General features: G+C 38.3%; 1 protein-coding gene across 21 annotated transcripts in view; it reads left to right on the forward strand.

Moving 5' to 3' along the window:
• The window catches only part of LOC119837610 (twitchin), a 121,098-nt gene extending 95,759 nt beyond the window's left edge, over positions 1 to 25,339 (forward strand). For all 21 annotated transcript variants that reach the window (XM_038363264.1, XM_038363262.1, XM_038363266.1 and 18 more), the window contains 38 exons: positions 114 to 281; positions 496 to 648; positions 1,152 to 1,301; positions 1,865 to 2,059; positions 2,707 to 2,805; positions 3,315 to 3,420; positions 4,223 to 4,381; positions 4,748 to 4,952; positions 5,438 to 5,574; positions 5,846 to 6,055; positions 6,384 to 6,739; positions 7,031 to 7,151; positions 7,499 to 7,696; positions 8,092 to 8,211; positions 8,649 to 8,813; positions 9,304 to 9,474; positions 9,969 to 10,085; positions 10,794 to 10,959; positions 11,306 to 11,466; positions 11,882 to 12,040; positions 14,375 to 14,582; positions 14,943 to 15,129; positions 15,467 to 15,621; positions 15,940 to 16,092; positions 16,556 to 16,679; positions 17,499 to 17,598; positions 17,968 to 18,133; positions 18,481 to 18,605; positions 18,973 to 19,168; positions 19,491 to 19,660; positions 20,356 to 20,474; positions 20,823 to 20,976; positions 21,378 to 21,544; positions 22,731 to 22,869; positions 23,201 to 23,309; positions 23,662 to 23,798; positions 24,421 to 24,590; positions 24,955 to 25,339. In XM_038363264.1, the coding sequence (XP_038219192.1) occupies positions 114 to 281; positions 496 to 648; positions 1,152 to 1,301; positions 1,865 to 2,059; positions 2,707 to 2,805; positions 3,315 to 3,420; positions 4,223 to 4,381; positions 4,748 to 4,952; positions 5,438 to 5,574; positions 5,846 to 6,055; positions 6,384 to 6,739; positions 7,031 to 7,151; positions 7,499 to 7,696; positions 8,092 to 8,211; positions 8,649 to 8,813; positions 9,304 to 9,474; positions 9,969 to 10,085; positions 10,794 to 10,959; positions 11,306 to 11,466; positions 11,882 to 12,040; positions 14,375 to 14,582; positions 14,943 to 15,129; positions 15,467 to 15,621; positions 15,940 to 16,092; positions 16,556 to 16,679; positions 17,499 to 17,598; positions 17,968 to 18,133; positions 18,481 to 18,605; positions 18,973 to 19,168; positions 19,491 to 19,660; positions 20,356 to 20,474; positions 20,823 to 20,976; positions 21,378 to 21,544; positions 22,731 to 22,869; positions 23,201 to 23,309; positions 23,662 to 23,798; positions 24,421 to 24,590; positions 24,955 to 25,161 (6,102 nt within the window). In that variant the 3' untranslated portion in view covers positions 25,162 to 25,339. The remainder of the gene's footprint in view (positions 1 to 113; positions 282 to 495; positions 649 to 1,151; positions 1,302 to 1,864; positions 2,060 to 2,706; positions 2,806 to 3,314; positions 3,421 to 4,222; positions 4,382 to 4,747; positions 4,953 to 5,437; positions 5,575 to 5,845; positions 6,056 to 6,383; positions 6,740 to 7,030; positions 7,152 to 7,498; positions 7,697 to 8,091; positions 8,212 to 8,648; positions 8,814 to 9,303; positions 9,475 to 9,968; positions 10,086 to 10,793; positions 10,960 to 11,305; positions 11,467 to 11,881; positions 12,041 to 14,374; positions 14,583 to 14,942; positions 15,130 to 15,466; positions 15,622 to 15,939; positions 16,093 to 16,555; positions 16,680 to 17,498; positions 17,599 to 17,967; positions 18,134 to 18,480; positions 18,606 to 18,972; positions 19,169 to 19,490; positions 19,661 to 20,355; positions 20,475 to 20,822; positions 20,977 to 21,377; positions 21,545 to 22,730; positions 22,870 to 23,200; positions 23,310 to 23,661; positions 23,799 to 24,420; positions 24,591 to 24,954) is intronic.
• The last annotated feature ends 1,321 nt before the right edge of the window (positions 25,340 to 26,660 follow it).

A 26,660-nucleotide genomic window follows, 5' to 3' on the forward strand; every position in this document is an offset into this window, starting at 1 on the left:
AACTATCAAACTTAAAATAAATGTAAGCGGCGTATTAAATTGGTTATTGTATTCGAAATTATTTATCACATTTATCCACAACATTGTTATTTATCGACTCAAATGTTATCCAGGTATCATGGATGGTAAACACCGATGAAGTGTTCCCGGACCACCGCATCCGTTTCATCACATCCGACATTGACACTGTGTTCATCAACACCAGCGCTAAGAGATCGGACACGGGATCTTACACTGTGAAGCTGGTGAACAGCGAGGGATCTGATAGTGGAACTTGCAGGGTGAGTTTGCAAAAAAAATAATCCAATGTTATCGAAAAAAAGGTTAATTGATATACACTGTATTTTGATCTGTCTGATATTTAAATATCAAGTAATGACATTTACGTCTTATAGCAAAATTTATATTTTCTTATTTGTGTATTTACAAATAATTCGATTATTTGTGTTCTATTTTATTTTTAATCTATTCGACTAACAATAACGTTATTCCCAGGTCCTGGTAGTAGACAGGCCATCGCCGCCAGTCGGCCCAATGGAGGCCTCTGACATCACGCCCGACACCTGCACTGTGTCATGGAAACCACCGCTGGACGATGGTGGTTCACCCATCACCAACTACATCGTTGAGAAGCTGGACAACACTGGTGTAAGTTGATAATCTTTGTGTGGCGAAGACTTTCCAAAGTTCACCGTTAACCGTATTGTGAAGTCTTGTCAAATTCGTATAGAAATTAAGCTTATACAGTGGACATAGGCATTATATCTATATAGAAACAGAATTCTTAATACAAGAGATTCACCTTTTTATCATTAATTTTTAATGAAACATACTGTTATGCATGGTGAGAGTTCACTAATAATTTTGTGAGCTAAACCATAAAAATTTGGTACAAAAACTGTAATAAAATAAAATGTCAATCCAAGAGGCAGTCTCCCATGCATTCTGTTGTTCCTTTTATGTATATATAGCGGTACGTACCCGGCTTCGTTCGAGGTACATAGAAGGCCTATACTACTCAGGAATCACGTTCTCATCCAACGATGACAACATTTTTAACGTATCCCAAAGTTTCTGAAATTAGCGCGTTCAAAGAAAAGTATTTAGCTCCATTAGTACAGAATTGACCAAAACTAAAACTCGTCCTGCAGGTATGGTCAAAGGCGTCCTCGTTCGTGCGCAGCTGCCACTACAACGTGATGGGGCTGGAGCCGAACCGCAAGTACCTGTTCCGCGTGCGCGCCGAGAACCAGTACGGTGTGTCGGAGCCGCTCACCATGGACGACCACGTTACCGCCAAGGTTTGTTTGCTGTTCCAACTGGCATACTACTTTTTTTTTATATATATTTATGTAGCGGGCTTTTAAACTATTGTTTATGTCAGCCCCATTGAAACCAATACGCTTACAAACTAAATACAAACTTGAATAAAAAAAAAAATAATAAGAAATTAAAAAAAAAACAATGCTTTTCAAAGGACTTTAACAGGAGGAGGATCTCGGTTCGACTGTATTTTTTTTGTATTTGTTACCTCAGAACTTTGTGTGAACCGATTTAATTTGGTCTTGGTTCTGACACTTTGAAGTCAGTTAGGATTTTTGTTATGAATAAATATTATCATTACCGTGTGCAGTATAGGAAAAAATAATTCATCGTTTTTACACATAATGTATCGTATATTTCCATCTGACTCTGCAGAATGGCAACCAGAACAATATCGCGAATATAAATTTTAAATTTCCAGGTGATTCCATGTAATTCGTTTTTACTTTTAAAATGGTTTATACAACTCAAACAAGCGCACGCTGTGGTTTTACACGTTTTCCTGTCGAACAACAATTTTATTCACCAATCTTGCCCCCAGTTCCCGTTCACGATACCGGACCCGCCGGGCGTGCCCCGCGTGACCGATTGGGACGGATCCACCGCGACCGTCGTGTGGGACCGTCCCCGCTCCGACGGCGGTGCCCGCATCCAGGGCTACAAGGTGGAGTTCCGGGATGTCGGGGACGCGGTGTGGGCCGCCGCCGACTATCTCGTCAAGGACTGCAATTATCAGGTGGGGTATTTTATGTATATATTGGTTTATATATTGGTTCATATATATTGTTTTTTTTTTTTTTTATGAAATCGTCGAATATTTGGAGATGCGTATGGTCGGTCCATTTGGGGGAATAGCAGATATATAAGTTATCGGAATTTATATTTTACTAAGATAAGTCATAAGATAAGACTAAGGATAAGGTTTTGGAAGTGAATTATCTTTCTTAAATTACAGGAGTACCAATGAAAAGAGACACTGAATTAGTAGAAATTAGCTTTTAGATTTGCTCTTAAGTCTTAGGTTTTACTTGTATGTCTTAAGATTCATTGAAATTCAAGGATTTATAAAAATTATCGAATTTTTCCCAGCCTTACCATTATAATTCGATGTTAAACAAGCAAAGATTAAGTACTTCTTAATCATTTTATATCATTAGTAAATTTTGCCCGCGGCTTAGCATTATATTCGGAACAGCTTAATAGAAGTTATTATATGCATAAACCTTCCTCTTGAATCACTCTTATCTATTAAAAACCCAATCAAAATCCATTGCATAGTTTTGAAGATTTAAGCATTCATAGGGACAGACAGAGTGCGACATTGTTTTATACTATGTTTGTATGTATTTTATGTTTTAACACGATTATATATAAATTCCGCAGGCTTACAACCTGGAGCCGGGCCACGAGTACGAGTTCCGCGTGCGCGCCAAGAACGCGGCCGGCTTCAGCAAGTACTCGGCCGCGTCGCAAGTGTTCAAGGTACATATAGAGAATACCAAGTGACCAAGAAACACTTGTTATGTGCACTTAACATGCGCTTGCATAAAATTTGGATATACTATATTTGAATTTGGTAACTAGCTGGGCCTGCGGTCTTACCCAGGTACCTGATGTTGCATAGCCTGAAACCTTTCTCAATAGATGGGCTATCTAACACTGAAAGAATTTTTCTAATTGGACCAGTAGAGGAACTACGAGATTTGTGCGTTCAACCAAACAAACAAATTTTAAATCTTTATAATATTAGTATAGACGTAATTTTCTAGCCCTTTTTCTTGATATCGCTCAGCATAAAAAGTGTAGCAACTCTAGATGTGACTTGTAATTGGTTTCATATATTTTTTTAAATCACCTTTTGAGATTTTCTGTTGAAATGTAACATACAAAATTTACCGTGAAATACATAAAATCAAATCGTAACTCAAAGATGCGTGCTTGTGACGCGCTAAATGGTATAAAAAAAGTAATAAATATTATTTTTGATGAAGGTCCGCGGTCGCGCCGCGCCGCCGTCGGCGCCGCGCGCGCCGCGCGTGCTGCGCGTGGGCAGGAACTACGTCGACGTGGCCTGGGACGCGCCGCAGAGCGATGGCGGTAAGTGCGGGAGAGGGGGGGGGGCTATGTTAGACTTCAACAACTTAAACTATACACTCTAAGTTTCTTCGAGGAGCGACTGAAATCGATTGTGATAGACTATAATAGATTTTCACTAAAAGTAATAGTAATTATCTCTAAAAGCGTCATTAGTCGAAGTTTTTTAAGAATATAGGTAAATTGTACGTAAATTTAATTCATTGTAAACTTTCTCTACGCTTTTAGATACTTATTTAATTATTTTACAAACGGGGTAAAATTTTTTAATACCATCTTAAAGAAAATTACCCTTAATGCTTTGAATAGAAGATTTTCCATAATTTTTGACAAGGAAAATTACATTTAAAAAATTTCTAAATATTCGCCAACCACAATCGGGAGACGAACCGACTAAAATTTTTTATAATCACTAATTGTACTTTAATTGCAACGTTAATCAGGGTCAATTATAAGGATAAAATCTATCATAACTTAACTAAACTAATAAAATTAATGGACATTGGTGCCAGAAAGGTGGCATTGCAAAATTCCAACCGGAATATTTAAATGTCACTGCCACTGCCACTGTCAGGGGGTCAATGTGATGTCCACTGAAAATCAGTAGAGAGTCTAAGTTCCTTTAATGGGCTTAGACTCTTATATACTGAGTGAATCTGCTGCTTATACGAGGTTAATTTAGCTTTTTTCATATCAAATTATTTTTATAACTTGACCTTGTATAAATAAATGTATTTTCTCTGTTTCTTCTTTCAAATAAATAAACGAAATCAAACTAACATCTCTCTGTCCTCTTTGCACCCAGGTGCTCGTATAACGGGCTACATCATCGAGCGTCGCGAACTATCCAGCTCCGTGTGGGTCAAGTGCAATGACTATAACGTCATGGACACCAGCTTCACAGCACTCAACTTGAGCGAGAAGGCTGACTTCGAGTTCAGGATCATCGCTGTTAATTCAGCTGGTGAGTGGTATTTCTTAATTAATTAACTTGAGAGTTTAAACTCAAACACTTATTTATTCAATTAGACTTCTTATAGAATCACATTCCATTGCGTATATCAGTGTATTTATTGTTAGTTAGTTAACAAAGTCTATACAACGTTCCTACGGCAATCCATTAATTACAAGAAAAATCACAGTAGAGGGACGGTATTTTTGGTAAATACTCAATTAGTTGTTGTACAGTTTATTTAGATAAAAATGCTTATAAACTGGACAATTAAAATACATATAACTGTAAATTTGTATGCTTTTCATCTAAACTCATGTACTTATTAGTAATATCATCGTATAACTGAAATTAAAATTTCTCCCATATTTATTCCAGGCAAATCCGAACCATCATCTTGCACAACACCCGTCCGCACCGGCGAGGACGTCGGCGGAGCGAAGCCCGAGTGGCTCAAGAAGTTGCCGCCCAACACCTGCGCGCCGCTCGGCAGACCCTTCACCCTCGAGTGTGTGGCGTCCGGCAGCCCCGTGCCCACTGGCAGGTGGCTGAAGAGCGGCAGGGAGGTGGTGCTTGGCACAAGGTATGACCCAAATTAGATCAGGCAAAAATATGGAAACTACCCAACTCCTCTACACTCCATTCACTCCATGACCCATTTTAAATGAATAGATTCAATTCTAACTTTGTAAGCTTATACAATAATTTTATGAGTTTCTCTTGTTATCCTGATAAGGATAGCAAGTAGATAGTAGAACAAGTGCTACAATTTGCCTAATTCTGTTATTAAGACGTGTTTTTTTTTTAACTATATTTATCGATCTAATATTCCACATTAGTTGCTGTGTTTAATATTATATTCCTATTAGTATGAGTAAATATTAAAATAGTAGAAATATAACTGTCTAACTCTATCGATTGAGGCGTGGGTGTAAGAATTATCGTTATTTTAGTCCTATCAAATCATTAAGTACAAAATAGAAGTTAGATTATATTTACTTTCCACATTTATCAGCCCTTTTGACTTCAGTTTGGCCGCTATAAATAACAAAAATTAAATATCCACAGACTGATAGCAGAGTCCCGCGAGGGCACTCTACGACTGAACTTCACGGAGGTGACGGAAGCCGACGAGGGTGACTACACGTGCGAGGCGCACAACTCCATCGGACACATATATTGCACTGTCCATCTTAAGATTGGAAGTGAGTAAGAGTGGCTTGAGTCTTAAGATAGTCAGGAGGAGAACTAATGTCTTGTCTTTAGATAATATATTTGTTGTTAGTAGAATTTGGTCTTGCTATATTTTGGTATATTCCCTATTTTATTGAATTAATCAAGAATTAGTAGATGTTAAATAGAATTGTATGTTAAAAAAAAGGGAATTATGAAAGTAATTCTTTTATAACTTCTAATAAAAAATGAAATGAAATTCATTTACATTACAATGGAAATTAACGCTACCTCTCCACCCAGGTCCACCACGCATCACCCGGATGCCAGGAGACCTCCACCTTCCGGAACACGAAAACACGAAGATCAAGATCCTGTACACCGGAGACCAGCCCGCCGACGTCACGCTGTCCAAGGACGGCAGGAAGGTGGACGAATCCACGCACCTCAAGTACACGGTGTTCGATGATTATATCCTTATATTCATTAAGGACATCACTAAGGATGATATGGGTGAGTCATTTTTTTGCATTTTTTTTTTTTTTGATAAATAGCTCATAAAAAAAGTATAGGATCAGAAGTATGTTTGTTTTGGGTAAATATTCTGTTGTTAAATGTGATACATGGTTAAGTTATTGTTTGTTTTTGTTTTGTTGTTGAGATTGCAAAATAGATGAATTGAATTATGAAGGAAAAGATGGGTACTCTTATTGCAAATATTTTAAACTAGTTAGAAATTGACTAACCAACCAATTCGTGGTCATGATATATAATATGCCATATAAACCGACTTATAAAAGCCAAAAATTCAACTCTAACCACACAATCCAACCCACCGCAGGCACCTACAAGATAACAATCAAGAACAGCTCCGGCGAGGTGTCGGACACGTTCTCGATCACGGTGACCGGGCTGCCGGGCCCGCCGCAGGGCCCGCTGGAGAGCGGCGACATCACGCGCCACACCTGCACGCTCGCCTGGAAGCCGCCCGCCTACGACGGCGGTCTGCCGGTCACGCACTACGTGCTCGAGAGGATAGACATCTCCGGCACCACCTGGATAACCATAGCGTCCTCTGTGAGGGACACCAGGTTCACGGTGCACGGCCTGACGGAGGGACAGGAGTACAACTTTAGAGTGCACGCCGCCAACGATAACGGCATCGGACCTGGATTGGAAGGTGTCAATCCGGTTAAGGTTGGTATTGCAACCCTCTTTTTTTTTTTCGGAAATAGTTTATTGTTGCAAACGGTTGTTATATGGTAATTTATAGCAGTTTAGATAATTTGATTTGTAAGTTTAAGTTTTATGTGTTTTAATTAATTCATGTTGCAAGTCTTATTTGAAATTCCATTTGATAAAAGCGAGAAAAAGCAACTTCATACTAATTCATATAATGCTTAGACTGTTCTCTTTCACTTGTTCTGCTCACTGTTTAAGACAGTATCTTTTTGACTTAGCTTAACACATACTTATTTATGTATTTAGGCAAAGGCACCATTCGACCCACCATCAGCGCCTGGTATCCCCAAGATCGTGGAAGTGGGTGGACACTTTGTTCACCTCGAATGGGACAAACCCGAAAGCGATGGAGGAGCTAGGATACAAGGTGACACATAAAAAAATATAAATTTAATATTAATTACATTAAATCTTTTGATAATGATATTTCTGTTAGCTTTTGATCTATTCATAATAATTGTGGTAAAATGAATGTATTTTTTCATATTTGGTAACATTTTGTTATTTTTAATATAGCTTTAAATCGGCGCTTAATAGAATCAACTGAAGTAAATTAAAAGAAAATTTATTTGTACATCGTTCAACTTCGGGAAAATTTGAGTATATTTCTCCCTTCTTTTCTTCTTGTTTATCTACCCCCAACTCTAAGCAGAAATCTAATTTCAAAATTCCAATAACCGCACAAAAAGTAACAAAATTTCCACTACACTTCAGGCTACTGGGTGGACAAGCGCGAGGTGGGCTCGCAGAGCTGGCAGCGCGTGAACGCGACACTGTGCGTCGCGACGCAGCTCAACTGCGCCAACCTGATCGAGGGCCGCCAGTACGAGTTCCGCGTGTGCGCGCAGAACGAGGCCGGCGTGTCGCCGCCCAGCACCAACAGCCAGCAAGTGCGCGCCTGCGACCCCGCAGGTGACTTGTGTAGATAGGGTCCCGGCAGTAGCTAGTGTAGCAAGGATCCCGCAGGTTTTATATAGAATCCCCTAAGTGACTATTGGCTAGTGGAAGATGGGATCCCGCATGTAACTAGAAACAAATAAAGAGGCATTTATTTATCAGAGACAAAATAAAAACACATATATTATAGAACTTACTGTCAGATTTGTAGTGGTTCTCTGGCAGATTTGCAAGTTTAAATCCAAGTGAAGACAAATTCAACAAACCATACCTCACTAAAGTCTGTTCAATCGTTCTCGAGTTGTAAGTGGTGATACGACTTTTTATATACTTTTATAACTAGAAGGTAGAAGGATAGTAGAAGATAGAATAGAATGGCTGTTTATTAATGCGACTTAATTGTTTTCCAGCGGCCACACCGCCAGAGATCGTTAAGCCGCTGAGGAACGCGAACTGCATCCAGTACCACAACGCCAAGTTCACGTGCACCATCACCGGCGTGCCCAAACCCACCATCACCTGGTATAAGGGTGAGTTGCCTGTGTTTATTTACAGTTCTCATAATAGTGCAAAAATAGTGTTTGTATGATAAGCAGTAGTGTAGTTAGGGTCCTTTGAAAGTGTTTATAAAAAAAATTATTTGGTATCGAATTTTTAAGTAGAGACTACTTACGTAAAACTAGTGTATTGATTAATTCGTAGAGAACTATTGATATGACAGTTTTTGAATATGACCTTACAATACAGCTTTTAAAACTAGAAATCGAAAAATTATTACCCTCCTAGATGTTTTTCTATTTCCTACTTTAAACCAACTTCATTTCCAGGATTCAAGCTCAGATCACCGATTTCTTTTGGTTATATATTATGTATAGGTTTATAATAAAATTTTCGCCTTTGTTATCTACTTGATATGACTTTATAATATATAATATATATTTTATAATAATGTACATTTCATACCCAGGTGCGCGCGAAATTACGAACGGCCCCCGCTACCGCATCTGGAGCGAGGGTGACAACCACTTCCTCACCGTGCTGGAGGTGTACGGTGAAGACGCCGATGAGTACCAGTGCAGAGCGGTGAACAAGGCTGGAGCCAAGAGCACCAGGGCTGAACTGCTGATTATGAGTGAGTGTGGTGACGGACAGACAGACGGATAAATATGAGTAAATGTTTTGACCGAGATGTTCACTTAGGAATGTCAAAGTAATGAAGTTCATCATCTATGGTGATTAATAATTGATGAATAATTACGTCTATTCAGAATACTGTAAAAATGGTATCATAATATTCCAAGAATCAAATTAATTATAAAATTCAAATTAAATCTTACCCTTTCTAGATTTTAATCAAGACAGAGCAATAGTGCGAAGTAGCATTTATTAGTTTTTTAAATATTGAACGTCAGAAAACATTAAAATCTTAATTTATTAGAAAGTAAAGACAAATCACATACTTTAGCACAACTTTCAATATCCTCCCATTAAACATATTGTGTTCATATTTCCTGCCCAAAAAGTACGGTCTAGAACAAAAGTACTATATAGGTACGAAAGGTATAAATGTTCTAGATGTTTCCATAAATATTCCAGTACTAATACCATCCCCAAACCCACAGCCGCGCCGAAACTGAACGTGCCACCGCGATTCCGCGACACAGCCTACTTCGACAAGGGCGAGAACGTGGTGATCAAGATACCGTTCACCGGACATCCGGTGCCGAAGATCACGTGGGTGCGAGAGGGAGAGACTATTGAGTCTGGCCTGCACTACCACGTGGAGAGGAAAGGTGAGAAAATGATAGAAAAAAAGAACTGGAAAAAAGTGTAGTAAAACACAATTATCAGTTACAATTATTAGTAGTAAAACTCAAAACACTTGAGATAAATGATCTGTTTGACATTTTCCCTGCTGAAACCGATGTCTACTAGGCAATCTAATTTATTCCAGGTTGCAGAAAAGTGAAATTATACAACTTAACGTGATTCTGTTTCTTTTTGGATGGGTAAAATGCATTCAAAATTAGTAGTGGTAATAGATTGATTGAAAATAGAAAGTCTTTAGAATCATCGTCATCAGCCCATATATGTTCCCATTGCTGGGACACAGGCCTCCTATGAGGGTACACGAAATTTATCAAAATCCGTACAACTATTTTGACGTCAAATACGAATATACATGGCGCCATCTCCACATTGACGTAAAATATAATTTGACTCACGCCTCTTACGCCATGATCAATCCACAGATAATAAAAACGAATAAAATCCATAACGATTTCAGAACGCCACGCGATCTTAACGATCCGCGACGCGAGCAAAGTGGACTCCGGTCCGTACCGCATCACCGCCGAGAACGAGCTCGGCCAGGACTCCGCTACCATCAACATTGAGATCAGCGGTTAGTATGGGGAAATATTTATTATATACTAGCTTTTGCCCGCAACTTCTCACGCGTTAAATTCGGTGTAGTTTTATAGATGTTATTATATATAAACCTTCCTCTTTAATCACTATATCTATTAAAAAAAACCCGTTCGAAATCCGTTGCGTAGTTTTAAAGATTTAAGCCTACAAAAGGACATAGGGACAGAGAAAGTGATTTTGTTTTATACTATGTAGTAATGATTAAAGCTAGCTATGGTACCATTTTAGCACTAAGCAATGTAGTGGATGTTGTTTGTTATGTCCAAACATATAATGTCATTATATGAAAATAAACTACATTAAAATAATATTTGCCTAAAAGATCTCATTTAATTAAATATATCATATAAGAAAAATATCACACATGGTAATTGTATTTATGTCAAGATGCCCATCCCACTTCTGAACCCGAATACATCAGGACAGTTCTCTGATAATATTTTGACATGATAGATTTTGTAAAATTTCCTCTATATTACAAGAAAGTTTGCTGTATCTTTGTGTAAATCATTTATTTCTATAATATCGACGATTCAGGATCGCTTCTAAAATAAAAGAATTCTATGCCGTTTGATTTAATAACTTTTAATCCGAATTCGAGAATCGCTATTTTGTGCGTATTCTAAATTAATTATTCCGATAGACCCTGTTACGACTTCTAATTAACCAACCAAATTTCCAGACCGTCCGGACCCACCGCGGTTCCCATCAGTGGACAACGTGGGCGTGGACTCGCTGGCGCTGAGCTGGCGCGCGCCCGTGTGGGACGGCGGCTCCGACATCACCAACTACCTGGTGGAGAAGCGCGAGCACCCCATGTCGAGCTGGATCCGAGTGGGCAACACCAGGTGGGGTGATCATTCATTTTATATAACACTAGCTAAACAGACGATGCTCTCGGTAATGCTAGAAACGTTGCGATTGCTTTGCCATTGAGGTGACTGTTTGTTATTTATAATTTATTAATTAAGACGTTCTTACATAAAGACTAGAAACTGAAAGAATTAAACAAAGTAGAATTAACTACAAGCCGAAGGTTTGCAAAGTCTTGAAATCAATTTGCTCACTACATAATTATTATTAACAAGTATAAATACTTGTATTATAATTCAATCACTTTGTAACTACTGATGTCTAATTATTGTTGCCTCATATCGACAGACCTTTTGAAACTAACGAATAATTCATCACCAGATTCACAACCATGGCCATCACCGGCCTAGCGTCTGGCAAGCAGTACGAGTTCCGCGTATACGCTGAGAACATCTACGGAAGATCAGATCCCAGTGAACCCACGTCCCTGGTCCAGACCAAGGCGATTATCAAGAAGGAGTTCAAGAAGAAGGAGTATCCTGGTAAGTGGTGGGGGGGTGGGGGGACTTATTGACTGACTGACTGACTATTAAACTAAGAGGGTGCTGGGACTAATCAAAAAATGGTCCAATAACATTAAGTTCAATTTATTATAGATAATTAATTACTTACTTACTTATCGGGCGCGATGATCCCCAAGTGGGTCTTGGCCTCCAACAACAAAAGACGCCATTTATCCCGGCACGGAACGATGTTTGATCAAATTATAGACAATTGTATAATTTTAATTTAATTTTAAATTTACTTGCTTTTAATCAATATAACTGTTATTATATATCCATACATCTTATATATACTATATTATACATACTATATATCTTAAATCATAGAAGTTTCTTGTACCGACGCGTACTTGCTCGCCCACACTACAACCGACTACAATTCTCTCCGTTCCAGTGGACGAAACGGGCAAACGGATCCGCACCAACGCGGACCACGGGCCGGTCAAAGACTACGACAGTTACGTGTTCGATATATACAGCAAGTACGTGCCGCAGCCCGTCGAGATCAACACGTGCTCCGTGTACGACAAGTACGATATACTCGAGGAAATCGGTGAGTCTGTCCATCCCGCTCTGACTTGTTTGGTAGTTAGTGTAGTGTAGAGTGTACACTGAGTGACTGGTAGTTGTTAGTTTTGTGCATATGTAGTGTAATGTAATAAAGTTAAAGGTAGTAAGTAGTTAGTTAGTTAGTACGTGTATGTTATTCGGGAGAAGTTAGTTTTATGTATATGTTGTTCCTGATTTAGTTAGTTATACATACATGTTATTCGCTAGTAGTTAAGTTTATATACATGTTTTTCCTCAGTAGTTTATTTATACATGTTAATCGAGAGAAATTAGTTTTTGTATATACTATTCGTGTGTAGTTAGTTTCAAATACGTATTTTTTATTCGGTAGTCTTATGGACATGTTATACGCGTGTAGTTAATTTTTATGTATATGTTATACGTGAGAACATAGTTTAGTTTAGTTAGCTACCTATTAAGTATGTGTACACAACGTACATAATAGCCAAGTAGTTAGTAGACATAAGTGAATATTTCTCCCCATAATCCATTCAGTTTTATCTTTATTTAATTCCCTAGAATTAAGGTTTAGTTGAGATAAGTATATTTCACACAATACGTTGCACGTGATTTGTACTCTTATTATAGTTCTCGATTCACATTTCCTTATCGCCAATATTAGAGTATAGAATATGTATTTTTTTTTTCTTTATTGCATGCGAAATAGACGTGTGGGTCTTAAATATACGAAGATGACATAACAATTTCATAAATGCTTGCGTAAATTACACTTGATATGAAAAATTTAAAGCGATGCCCTAATGTATAAATGAAATAAACAATTTAAATGCGTTATACGTAAATTCACGCAAAATTTGATAATAGTTCACCGTATTTAAAAATAACAATGGTTATTAATAAACGATATAGAAAATAAATTAAATTAATAAAATAAAATACACAAAAGCATGAAAATAAAGTAGACTGTAACTCACGAAGTTGCTTGAGAAATAGATAAATTAGTAACACAAACTAACACGAGTAGTTAAACGAAATTAAAATTTATCACTAGTGTACATAATGTCGAATTTCGCAGGTGACTTCGTGAGATCTTCTAAACGGAAACCCGCAGGAGGTCTGTGTGTGAATAGATCGATGTAGTTGCATCTCTTTCTATTTGCATTTTTCTCTTTCACGCATTTTATGATTATATAAATATATTTTATTATTGTTTATTTATTGGCACCAATTATATTATCCTATTAGAATTTTATAACAAAAACAAAATCATTGAAAATATATACGAATTTAACATAATTTATTAAAATAACAATTATTTACAAAATCTATGTAATTTATTTTGTATATATAATTTATTATTATGATGTAATGATATAATATTGAGCTTTATAATTTTTCACAAAACATATTATAGTTTAACACACGGTTTGAGCTTTAAAACTTATTAAATATTAGCGTTTTGAATGATATATATATATATTTTCACATTTAAACTATCATTACATATAAGATAGCTGAGAAAGAACTAAAAAAATATTTGCGTAATATGTATCCCAAAAACATTCGTCCCAAGTTGAAGCCAAGTCTAAAAATAATGGAAAAATCTTAGATGAACAAAGCGTACTAAAGAGAGATTTCACTTATTTACTAGATTCCACCACGGAAGTCCTATTTTGTAGTACTTTATAATGTATGATCCACTTAAGCATATAAAAAATAAATAACGTGTAATATTATATGCTGTGTCTCTAATTTGCGTGCGTGTTGCATTTTTTAGCGAGTACATGTTTTATAGTTATATTTCGAAATTAAATAATTTATTTTCAATTGCTGATAGAAAGAAAATAAATACTTCAAAATATATCTGTTAACCGTATTTGCTTAGCGGAAACTTTGTACTGTTGTACTCCAAGATCGGTTATCAAATATTCAATACACGTTAAAGTTATTGTCTTAAATTTATAAGACCATTCACGGACAATAAACAAATAGACTCAGAATTAGCCTCAAAAATGTCCAAAGAAAAACTCCGACTTTGAACCGTATTGCGACGACATAAGGCATATATTTCAATAAATGTTGCACACAACACCGTTCAGACATGTTTTGACAACATTTTTTCAGACGATTGTAAGCATTTAGTCAAAGACTAGACGAAGACGTAAACAATGCAAATCTCTCAGAATGAACTTTAAATAACATTTAGTACCAATATTCATTGAAATAAACTCATTTGAAATATGTCATAAGTCACATATCATATCTAAATGACGTTTTAACGGACGTTCGTAAGCAATGGCCAAGACTTAAGCAACTGAGGAGAGCCAGTGGCCTAAGGTGTGGTGTACCGTTGTAGGCACAGGCGCGTTCGGCGTGGTGCACCGCTGCCGCGAGCGCGCCACCGGCAACATATTCGCGGCCAAGTTCATCCCGGTCACCGGCGCCATGGAGAAGGAGCTCATCAAGAAGGAGATCGACATCATGAACCAGCTGCACCACAGGAAGCTGATCAACCTGCACGACGCGTTCGAGGACGACGACGAGATGGTGCTGATTTTCGAGTTGTGAGTGCACTGTTTTCTGTTATGAATGTGTAATTCTCCTGTCAAGAGTTATTTGCGATACTGCTCGGAAATAGTTTGAACTTTATTTGGGTGCATTCGGTATGTCGGGAGGGGTCGTAAACTACTTGTTTATACCCCTAAGTGATAATGGCGTCCAGGAAAAACAAAGTTTGTCGGGTCAGCTAGTAGCGGTAGCGGTCAGCTAGCTAGTTCATAGTATCATTAATATCAAATATTAAGCTTACACAAATTTTCTTTCAACACATATTGTGATTACTTCGTTAAGTGGTATCAAAGAAGAAAATATCTTTATTTTAGAACATAATAATAGTACTTAAAATTTGTTATATCCAATTGCAGCCTATCCGGGGGCGAGTTGTTCGAGCGCATAACGGAGCCCGGATACAACATGAGCGAGGCGGAAGCCGCTCACTACATGCGGCAAGTGTGCGAGGGAGTCAAGCACATGCACGAGCAGAACATCATCCACCTCGACCTCAAGCCGGAGAACGTCATGTGCCAGACGAGGATGGGCACTGATGTGAAGGTGATAAGAGTCATTTTGTCTTTAAATGGGGTAATTTATTTGGTATAGTGGGTCCTGGCTATAAGTTTTGCCTTAGACAATGATACTATGATGACTAATAAGCTAGGTTTTCGGAGCCAGTTGATCACCTCGTATTTGAGTTATAAGCTATTCTCCTCTGGTAGTCATGAAGCAGATCACAGAATATCAGCTATTGAAATGAGGATTGAGTGGGAGAAAGAAACGAAAAGACTTATTTTAAGTCAGGAATTTTTTATAGCTTGTCTTGATTTGCGATCTTATAACAATTGGGATATAAATCTAGTATACCGATACTAATTCTTATATTTCTCTACAGATCATTGACTTCGGTCTAGCTACCAAGTTGGATCCTAACGAGGTTGTCAAGATATCCACTGGTACAGCCGAATTTGCTGCGCCAGAAATAGTGGAACGAGAACCGGTCGGCTTCTACACTGACATGTGGGCCGTCGGTGTTCTCGCTTATGTATTGTGAGTTTGCTTTTTTCTTTTTAACTTCTTTTACTGCAATAAGTTTTTTTTTTTTGTTATTCTTACTTCCTAGGTTCAAAATGGCTGTATATTAAATGATTATGAATACTTCTGGACAAGCATGAAATGCAAAGGAACAGGTCTCTTACTGAATTTTTCTATTACTTTTTTTATTTAAGTCAGGTCTGTTCCTATTAAGCACATGGCTATAATATTGTCAAGTGTTAACAAAATAATCCAGATGATACTGTCAGTACTGTACCATTGTTTTATTAAATTTTCAATTTATAAATTTAATATAAACATCATCAATTCCAGACTATCCGGCCTGTCACCGTTCGCCGGTAACAATGACATCGAAACGCTCAAGAATGTAAAGGCTTGCGACTGGGAGTTCGACGAGGAGGCGTTCCAGCACGTGTCTGATGATGCGAAGGACTTCATCAGGCGGCTGCTGGTCAAGAATAAGGAGTGAGTGGATTTAAGATGATCTTTTTGTGTTCTGTACCACGTGATCTTTAAGGTTTTGAAGGGTTTAGAGTTTAGTGTTGGTCTCTATTTTAGTTTAGAGTTTTGCAATCACAGTTAACACTATTTTTAAACTATATTGTCGCAAAATAACTTGTGACCAAATATTTCAAATTGCGATCCAAAGTCTACTAGCCATTCCACATCGGAAAATGTAAAAATTAATTTCATTTTTTTCTGTCTGCATCTCGAATGAAAATCACGCAAAACCTACATCGGATTTTGCTGAAACTTGGTATGGTCATAGCACCTACGCCGAGGAAGGATCTTATTTACTTTTCATCCCGGAAATCGATACGGTGCGGTATGGGTGAGGAGGGGTGAAAGTAACTCTAAGTATTTATTGAAAAACGCGAGCGAAGTCGCGCGGGTACAGCAAATAAAACGATATAAATGCCGTTTCCAGGAAGCGCATGACGGCGCACGAGTGCCTGGCGCACCGCTGGCTGGCGGGCGCCGGCGCGGGCCGCGCGCCCGTGCCCGCCGCGCGCCTGCTCGCGCTGCGCGACCGCTGGCGCGCCAAGTACCAGGTATCACCATGTTTTATTTATTCTTTTTTTTTTTTAGCAGAATTGGGCTTGCTAAAGGGCTGTCGCAGGATATATCTGGGTTATCCGGTGGTACCCTGGTTGCCTGGTTAACATCACTTATGAGTAATAAGGTTGCATTCTGTGCTGTATCTTTCTCGTTGGCAGCACAATAAAATAAATATCCTTGTTGATATTATGAATGGCGAAACAAGCTCTTGTCTGTCTGTCTCGCTGTCCACCTGACTATCTGTATCTTATGCCTAATCCAGTGGGCGTCAATTTGGACGAATTCTGGTAGAGTTTTAGATCCGCATTATCAGCATCCTATTGGTATAAATATACCATGCATATTAAAAAAATTAAAATAGGCTGATAATTTTTTAAAGGTGAAGATAAAGTCCACTATCTTATCATTATTTTCTCAGTTATTACTATTTTCATTATATTTAGAATCTAATAAAAATCGATAGATGCATATCTCTTTCTTATTTATTTATTTATTTAACTCTTCAACAAGATTGTACATAGAAGGAAACTTAGATATAATAATAATAATGAATAAAATAAAGCGTACAATTTGTTTGGCGGCCTTATCACTTAGAAGTGATCTCTTCCAGGCAACCACGGTAAAAGGTAACGAGCATACTGCTACACTATAAGCGGGACGAAAAACAGATACTTTTAAAAATTCAATCAAATTTACATACAACATATACATATATTTACACAAATATATACATATACACACACACATATACACATATATACAAATATACATTTCTTCTTCACTTTATGTACTAACGTTCAATTCATTTCCAGAACTGGTCATCATTCGTGCTGCCGATCGGCAGGATAAGCGAATACAGCTCGCTACGTAAACTCCTCATCGAGAAATGGAAGATCTATGATGGACAATTTGGTAAATGTTCACTTTACACGTTCATGTTACATTTAATAAAGTAATTATTATATATTTCTTAATAATATAATTTTTCTAGTTTATTTTTTCCAATTTATTATAAGATTACTTCTGCATGTGTTTATTAATCATAACGTTACTTATAATTATATTTTTCGTACTGCCAAATACATAATAATGGAATTCATAATTCATTTATTTGCTAGTAAATATGGTTCATAAAGGTGTTACAACTTAGTTGTACAGCATGTTTAGCTCAATGTTGCATAACGTACTGTTTAACTGATTCTACTTACTCTCTTTAATGTTCACTAATTTCATTTAAACCAATAGCAACAAATAAATATATATAATTGTTTCTATCCGCAGACCGCCGGCAAGCGGCCCCACGGTTCGTGATCAAACCGCAATCGGCGTTCTGCTACGAGGGCCAGTCGGTGAAGCTGTACTGCCGCATCATCGCGTGCGCAGCGCCCACCGTCACCTGGTCGCATAATAACCGTGAATTGAGACAGTCTGTTAAGTATATGAAGAGGTGAGTGTCTGTGTCTGTTTGTACGTCTATTAGGCTTATTAGATCCGGCTCGAAGGACCTGATTTATAACATGGTATCTGTATAATTTAGCTTATCGCTTTATGACTGATCTGAGACACACTGTAAAGTGTATGAAAAGGTGAGTGTCTGTATGTAAATCTTAACGATGAGACGTGTTAAAGTTGCACAGATCTGGTAAGGAGAAATGTTAATAATCGATCAGATTGCACAGATAATTTTTCTCAATTCATCTAGTCAGGTCACTTTCAGCTAAAACTAAATAAGAAAAGCAGCCCGATCATGTTCCCCAATCGAATAGTTCAATGCAAACAAATATAATTCCACAGATACGCCGGTGATGATTACTACTTCATCATCAACCGCGCCAAGCTGGAGGACCGCGGCGAGTACATCATCCGCGCCGAGAACCACTACGGTTTCAGGGAGGAAGTGGTCTTCCTGAATGTGCAACGTGAGTTCATTGTGTTGAGGGTTGTTTAAAAGATATATATATATATAGCGTTCCTTAATTATTAGGTGGTACGTAGGAAGTTCCTCCTGCCTATAGTTTTACCCACGGTCGAAAGGTAACTAGTGCCATTACGCGTTGCCTCACTAATTCAGTTTCCTCAAAAACTGCAGCTTAAACTTTTCGAAACATAAAAGAAACTCCGTGGGTCTTCAACTGATTGGCATGATTTTGGTCACATTTTCAAATTTGGCTCGGTCTTTCCCCTCCTGGAACATCGGTGTCCTGTTTTTGTCGTAGGTTACAATTATTTAAATAGTCAAATATATATTATCATTAAATTTAATTGATAACCTCCCCCCCTCCACAGCGGTGCCCAAGGTGCAGCGGCAGCACGTGGCGGAGGCGCCGCGGCGGCGCGAGCCGACCCCGTACACGTTCTGGCAGGAGAGCAGCGAGACGGCGCCCTCGTTCACGTTCCAGCTGCGCCCGCGCGTCATGCAGGCGCGCGACACCTGCAAGCTGCTCTGCTGCCTCAGCGGCAAGCCGCCGCCCACCGTCAAGTGGTGAGTGCCGCCCCGTGCCCGTAGCCCGTAGTAGTGGGACCAGTGAGACCAGTGGGAGTAGTGGTGGTGGTGATGCTGCCCCACACCTGTTTCGGACAAGAAAGCAAGACACTCTAATTAACGTTAACTATTTAAAAAAAAGCTACCCAATGTCTGTGCCAGGTTTGGACCGTTCTCATCGTTGCAACAAGCAAGATATATTTTTATAGCGCATCGAGGCTAGCGGATGCAAACTATATAATACTCTGCGTACTCGCAGCTCATCGTCATGAAATTTGTCATCAATTAAATATAATTGTTATACCATTCCCCCCCTCCCCAGGTACAAGGACAAGCGCGAGCTGTCGAAGTACGACTACGCGATGACGAACTCGGACGGCGTGGTGACGATGGAGATCATCGACTGCCGGCCCGAGGACAGCGGCAAGTACACGTGCGTCGCGACCAACGTGCACGGCACCGACGAGACCTCGTGCGTCGTTATCGTTGAAGGTGCGTACCTCATCGCTGCCTTGACTGGCCTCCGCCCGCGGATTTGCCCGCGTTGAATTTGGATATTTACAAATGATTTAGTTATCCCAAGGAAGCATTTAGACGGGATAAAATCTATCACACTGGTCAGGCAAACATCACCAAAATCCGTTCAGTAGTTTCAGCGTGATTGACGGACAAACATCCAAACAAACACATTTATAATCTCATTTATAGTATTATGATATTAGTTCATATAGTAAATTCATAAATATTTATTTGCACAAATATGCTATACAGGGTGTTATTGTTTCAAATGAATCCCTTTAAATAATAATGCATAAAAATTAAAGCTCTGTTACTATCTTAACGAATGATATGCCCATTTATTTGATTGATTACAGTCTAGAAATTAAAAACTTTTTAACGGATTTTAAACACGATTTATTCATTATATTATTGACCCGACGTTTCGAACACTTTACAGCGAGCGTGGTCACGGGGAGACTGAGACGTTACATGTCTTGACGGTCATACAAAAATTGTTGTTAATATGTGTATGACCTTATTCATTATTACCATTATAATAATATAATGAATAAATATTGTTTTAAATCCGTTAAAAAGTTTTTAATTTCTAAATGTATAATACTCTCGTAACATCAAACACAAGAAAATACTATGATTGCAGTCTACTAAAATGTTGTGATTTTCAGGCGAGATCGTAAGCGCTGAGCAAGCAGCGCTTGCGCACAATTTGCTACACTCCGGCGAAAGGCGATACATTGAGAAGCCACTCAAACCTGCGCCTACGCCGATCATTACTAAGACTAAGGTATGTTTAACCCAGATCTGTAAACTTTTTGATGAAATTGATTCTTAAGGATATTGCAAACACCAACTGAAATCAGTCACAGTCGAATAATTATTGGGTTTGCATAAAGAATTCGCCTTAATATGTGCAATAATCTGAAAAAAAAATACAGATCATGAAATTCACAGATATCTTACGTATATATTCTTAATAAAAAAGTATCAATAGATACGTAATTTCTAAAAAATTTCAAAGATAACAAAATCGATACGATAACATAATGGATACACATTCATATTGACTATTAAAAAAGTGAAACCCCAGCTAATATACTACTATACTAGGAAACTAATAATTAAACGTTCGCAGGTCACAATCGACCCGCCAAGCAAATCGAGCACAGTGCAGAGGCCGAAGTATTCGCCGCAGAGCTCGGTGGAGGGGGGCAAGAAGAAGTATGGCGCTAAACTAGACTCTGACTCCACTTCGTCTAGGTCTAGGAGCGCTACCAAGGAGCTTATATGTGAGTTAACATAAATATCTATACTAGTATTATAAAGCTGAAGAGTTTGTTTGCTTGTTTGAAGGTACTAATCGCAGGAACTACTGGCTCGATTTTACAAATTTATTGAGGAAGGCTATTGGCTAAATATATACCACGAACGGGTAAAACCGGGACGGACCGCTAGTTATTCGCGTGGAACTTTATTTCCCGTTTCCTTTTTCCCCACCATTCTCAGTTCTTCTATCCAGTCGTCAATCCTTTCCTTACCCCTGTCCCCTTAAAGGCGGAGCGCATAGGCACTATCTCTGCGAATGTCCATGGGCGGTGCCATCTGCCCGCTAAAACCCGTTACCAGCAGAGTCTTTACCCAACCACAAAGCACAAACCAGAAACTCACTCTCTCTCTCTCTCTCCCCCAGTGCCCGCAGCGGACTCGTCGATGTGCGCGCCGTCGTTCGCGCGCGCGCTGCCCGACGCGTGCGCGGCGCGGGACGGCGCGCCGCTGCTGCTGTCCGCCGCCGTGCGCGGGGACCCCGACCCCAGGGTCGAGTGGTTCAAGGACGGCCAGCCCTTGCACTCTTCTGAGGTCTGTATTTCTCTCTCTCCATCGCTGCTAAACTCGAGCTTTTTTATTCCAGTAGACTTTGTCTAGACGCTCTTTTGTTTTCTGGTAAATGGTCATAACATAATGACCATTTAAGGGCTAATCATCAGGTCAGCTTTTTAGGTGTAAAATTAAAATGCATCCATCGCCAGTTTTCACATTTATAGGTTGTTACAGCTTATAGGTAAATACTTCCAAGGTATTCCTGCTCTCTTCTGATACAAATTATCATCTATTTTAATAGATAAATTGAGCCTATATTACTCCTAAGAAATATTCCATTTCTGTAGTTTAATGAATGAATGAATGAATAAAACTTTATTGTACACACCAATAGGAAAAATTTCAAAAGCACAAACTAAAAATAGAAGTTGCACAATAGGCGACCTTATGGCTACAGAGCCATCTCTTCCAGGTAACCAAAACAACGAAATAATACATAGAAAGCGTAAAGGTAGGTGGTGTATACTATAGATATAAGTTTAATTAATATAGATAAGTATATATCATAGCAAATACATAGATGTAATAAGATACAATATTAATAAAATAAAAACATGTAAGAAAAAACAATATATACATATTATTATTATTTCAATTTGTATGATAAGATAAATAAACAGTATATGTAGATGATATAATTAGAATATATAATGTCATCTCTCATTTAAAGAGGAATAATATTCAAAGAGCATACTTTTGAAAGTAACGATTGATTTAGCATTACGTATATTAAGTGGCAAATCATTCCACAATCTGATTGCTTTGACCGTAAAAGAAGAATTAAAGAATTTAGTTTTGTGCACAGGAAAGTTGAGGAGATAACTATCATTCGATCTCAAATTCAACCCATGATTGCAAGCGAGCTGAAAGTTATTTTTAAGATAAGAAGGGGTTCTGGGATCGAATAAAATTCCAAACAAGAGATGCAGCACATGAGCATTCCGGCGATATCTGATAGGCAGCCAATAGTTTACTTTCATCTATAAAATTTAAATAACACCTGGGTACTTTTATTCGGTTTTAAAGAAAAAAATATCATTTACATAATTATTGCGGTCATTTGCTTCTAAATATATTGTTAAAAACTTCCAAAATAATTATGCTCTACCCTAAGACACATAGGCCCATATGCCAGTTTTTTATCCAAAAACGAATATTTATCCAGGTCGTGGACCTCAAATACAAGAACGGCGTGGCGTCTCTGGCCATCAACGAGGTGTTCCCGGAGGACGAGGGAGTGTACTCCCTGAAGGCGATCAACAGCCAGGGAGAAGTGGAGACCAAGTGCAAAGTCTCCGTTAAAGGTTTGACATTTCTTCAGAAAGTATTTTTGAATGGAATTGGGTTAAATGCGGAAAATTGGAAGTTAATTGAAAGGGGTACCCCCGTAAAATATCCCTATAAAGAAATTAATTAAATATTAGAAAGGATTTTCTTTTAAATAATAAGGAAAATATATTTTTTTTTTTTGTCTTGTCTCTGTCTACTTTTGTGCAGATAATATTTTAACAATATTATTCCGAGCATATTTGATTATACATTTGCTATGTTTTTAAATAATAGCTAAAATTCTAGAGTCTAGACTGTTTGTAAAGAAAAATCCCAACTTAATGTTTTTTTCTCTAAATATCGCAGCCTCCGACAGCGGTGCGAGCGCCAAGCTAGGCGACAAACCGCCAAGGATCGTAGACCACGCCGTCTCACAAATTGTAAACGATGGTGACGCCGTCACATTGTCCTGCAGGTGACTACAGATTTTACTATTATTCATGTCTGTGTGTATGTTTGTCCATTTGGCTATTATGACTTAACCGATTAGGTTGGTTATACTTGGTATAATGGAGACTTGGTTGCTAAGCCGGATATGTTCTTATAAAAGCTTATGTGAATTAATATTAGACAATAAGTTGCTTTATTTGTTTCTTACTTAGTCATTCGTGGAAACCTATAGATATGTAGATTTTTGATGATTAAATATAATATTGTCTTGAGCTTCTATGATCTGTGAACTACGACTACTGTTATATTTATATCCCACGAACTACTTCAAATTTAAATTATTCCATTTGATTCAAATACAATATGAAATTGTCCAGGATAACGGGCGCGGAGAGGTTCGACGTGGTGTGGCTGCACAACAACAAGGAGATCAAACCGTCGAAGGACTTCCAATACTCGAGCGAGGCCAACATCCACAAGTTGCATATCGCTGAAATATTCCCCGAGGACGCCGGTGAGTATCTATTCAGATGGGGGGGGAGCCATCATCAGCCCATATATATGTTCCCACTGCTGGGACACAGGCCTCCTATGAGGGTTCAGGCCATAATCCACCACGCTGGCCAAGTGCGGGTTGGCAGATGTCACATGTCGTCGAACTTTTGTTTCTTGGACATGCCGGATTCCTCACGATGTTTTCCTTCACCGTTTTGAGCAGTGGTTTTGTTATCCACATGTGCAGATAAATTGAAAAATCAGTTTATTTCCTGCACGCTTGCCCGGTCTCGAACCCCGACTTAACGATTTTGAAGTCCGAGGTTCTTACCACTGATCCACCACTGCTGTATTCATTAATGATGATTAATAAACCCAAGGTTCATAAACATGGAGGATAATGTTTATTTAAATTTTCGTCCAACATTTTAAACATTGTTGTAATTTTGTTAGGTAGTAGGCGTATTATTCTAAAGTTGTGTACCTTATATGTAACAGGATTTCAAAATATACTTGTCACTGAAATTTGATTGCGATGACTTTTGAAGTGAATTAATTGTCAATTTCCACGTCACCTATTTTTTGCTTTCTAATCACATATTTTATATAATATTTTCTAAATTAATTCGTTCTTCTACCAGGCGTATACACGTGCGAGGCGTTCAACGACGCGGGCGAGTCGTTCTCGGCTTGCACTCTGGTCGTGTCCGTGAGCGGCGAGACACCGGTGGTACCGCAGTACACACTGTTCCCAGCATCCGCTACGGTCGTCGCTGGTGAACCTGCTGTGTTCGTCGCGGAGTTGGATAAGGTGATGATGATGGAATTTAAGTTATAATAAATCTAAAAAAAGAGGGTGGTGAAGCTGCTGTGTTAACAAAAGATAAAAAGACAGGGTAAACAATTATATTTACAAAGATAAGGACATAATGATTTTTGAAATTTTATCGAGGGTAATGCTTTAAGATCTACATGCTATATCTCTATATGCGACATTTATAGTAACGTTATATGCATTCTTATTTTCTACAACTAAGTTTTTAACTTTCTATTGACCACCATATTATGGTAGTACAATCTCTGGTTCATCAAAAGCATTAATAAACATTAGTCCCTTGTTTAATTTTGACATATTTATTCTATCAATATATCACTAACATTCCACTACCCCACAGCCACCACTCCAACTCCAGTGGCTGAAGGACGGCAAGCCGATCGACGAGTCGTCCACACGCTACAGGTTCACCATGGAGGGCTCCTCCAAGTACCGGCTTGAGATTGCAAGCGCGTGCGCAGACGACTGCGGCCAGTACGCCGCCAGAGCCGCCGGCTCCAAGGGAGACGCCTTCGCAGCCTTCTGCCTCAACGTCGTCGACAACTGACCACTTACATACACTACATATAGCTAAGGACCCAGCGAAGCACCCTGAGACGACCCCCAAAGATAAATTTTACAAGCGCATATTCGAATGATTGTAACGACTATACAACACGGAGTCTCGGGATTCGTTTAATTATAATTTACAAAAAAATAAAATATATTTATTATTTATTAATTTATTAAGTAATTTAAGTGTTATACCCTATCGAATGCATATTATGAGAAGACGCTCGGATCGAATCCTCGTTTCGCTCTAGTCACTAAATGTTGTTTATTTATTATTTATCGTCCTCGTCTAACAGAATCGCAGCTTCTGGAGATTTAAGCTTGAAATTAATAAATGCGAGTGATGTCGCGATGTCCGAACCCGCGACCCCTCGCCGGCGCGCCGCCGCCACCGCGGCGCGCGGGCGACGCGCGCGGGGGACATCCACATCTTTATTTTTTACTTTGTACTATTTAATTGTAAATAAATTAATTTATATCATGTGACCGCATAATTTATAAATAAATATGTATACTTAAAAATACAATTGTGTTTCATTTACTGCATCGGTAAGGTGGACCTTGACTTCTTTTTGTAAAATCTCAATAGCGGGTCTATTATATGGGGTTGTTAATTGAATATTTTAGTAGTTGAGGGAAAATTTTTGATCCAGGAATCCCACGAGGGCGGTACCAATGTGGGAAAAACCCCGGGACTGTCTATATCTTACTTTGGCTACGCAGACAAAGCCACGGTCTAAAATAATAAATATTTGGGTGTCAGAAAGTCTTGCCTCTCTTCTTGAAAGATACTATGTACTTATGTTTTATAATTTATTACAATCTCCATAACAAGTTCAAATGTAAAGTTTTAACACAAGGTGTTAGGTTCGATCACAAATACAGACAAATAAAATATAACCTTTCAAGAATCAGGAATCGTATAAAAGCAATTTTTAGCGAATGAAATGATTAAAAATCATAAATTTATAATAAAACCAGCCGGTGTTTGGCACGCGTTAAATTTGCCCGGTGTTTGGCACGCGTTAAATTTGGAGTAGATTAATAGTTATTATACATCTAAACCTTCCACTTTAACCTCTCTATCTATTAAAAACACCCCATCAAAATCAATTACGTAGTTTTAAAGTATACATAGAGACATAGTAACAGAGAAAGGGACTTTGTTTTATACTATGTAGTGCTACAAAATAAAGTAATAAAATAGTTAATGCAGATTGCCCGATCTAAAAGATAATCAGATAAATTTATTGAAATTCAAATACATCCATTCAAAACATAAATTTATAGCGTGGTACACTACAAACACTAAAAATACATCCAACGTTTAAAGATCAAGCATGTGCGTTAACTAATGACTTATTAAACAAAATCCATCCTTACAGAAGTATTATATATAACTATTACTTTGACCGAACCAAAAACACATCTAAAATTAATAGCCCATAAAACGGTAGCAAGGATTCGACCGTAAAGTGTTCAAAGGGCCATTAA

Source organism: Zerene cesonia, chromosome 28 (genome assembly GCF_012273895.1).
Source record: "Zerene cesonia ecotype Mississippi chromosome 28, Zerene_cesonia_1.1, whole genome shotgun sequence".
NCBI classification, from domain to species: domain Eukaryota; kingdom Metazoa; phylum Arthropoda; class Insecta; order Lepidoptera; family Pieridae; genus Zerene; species Zerene cesonia.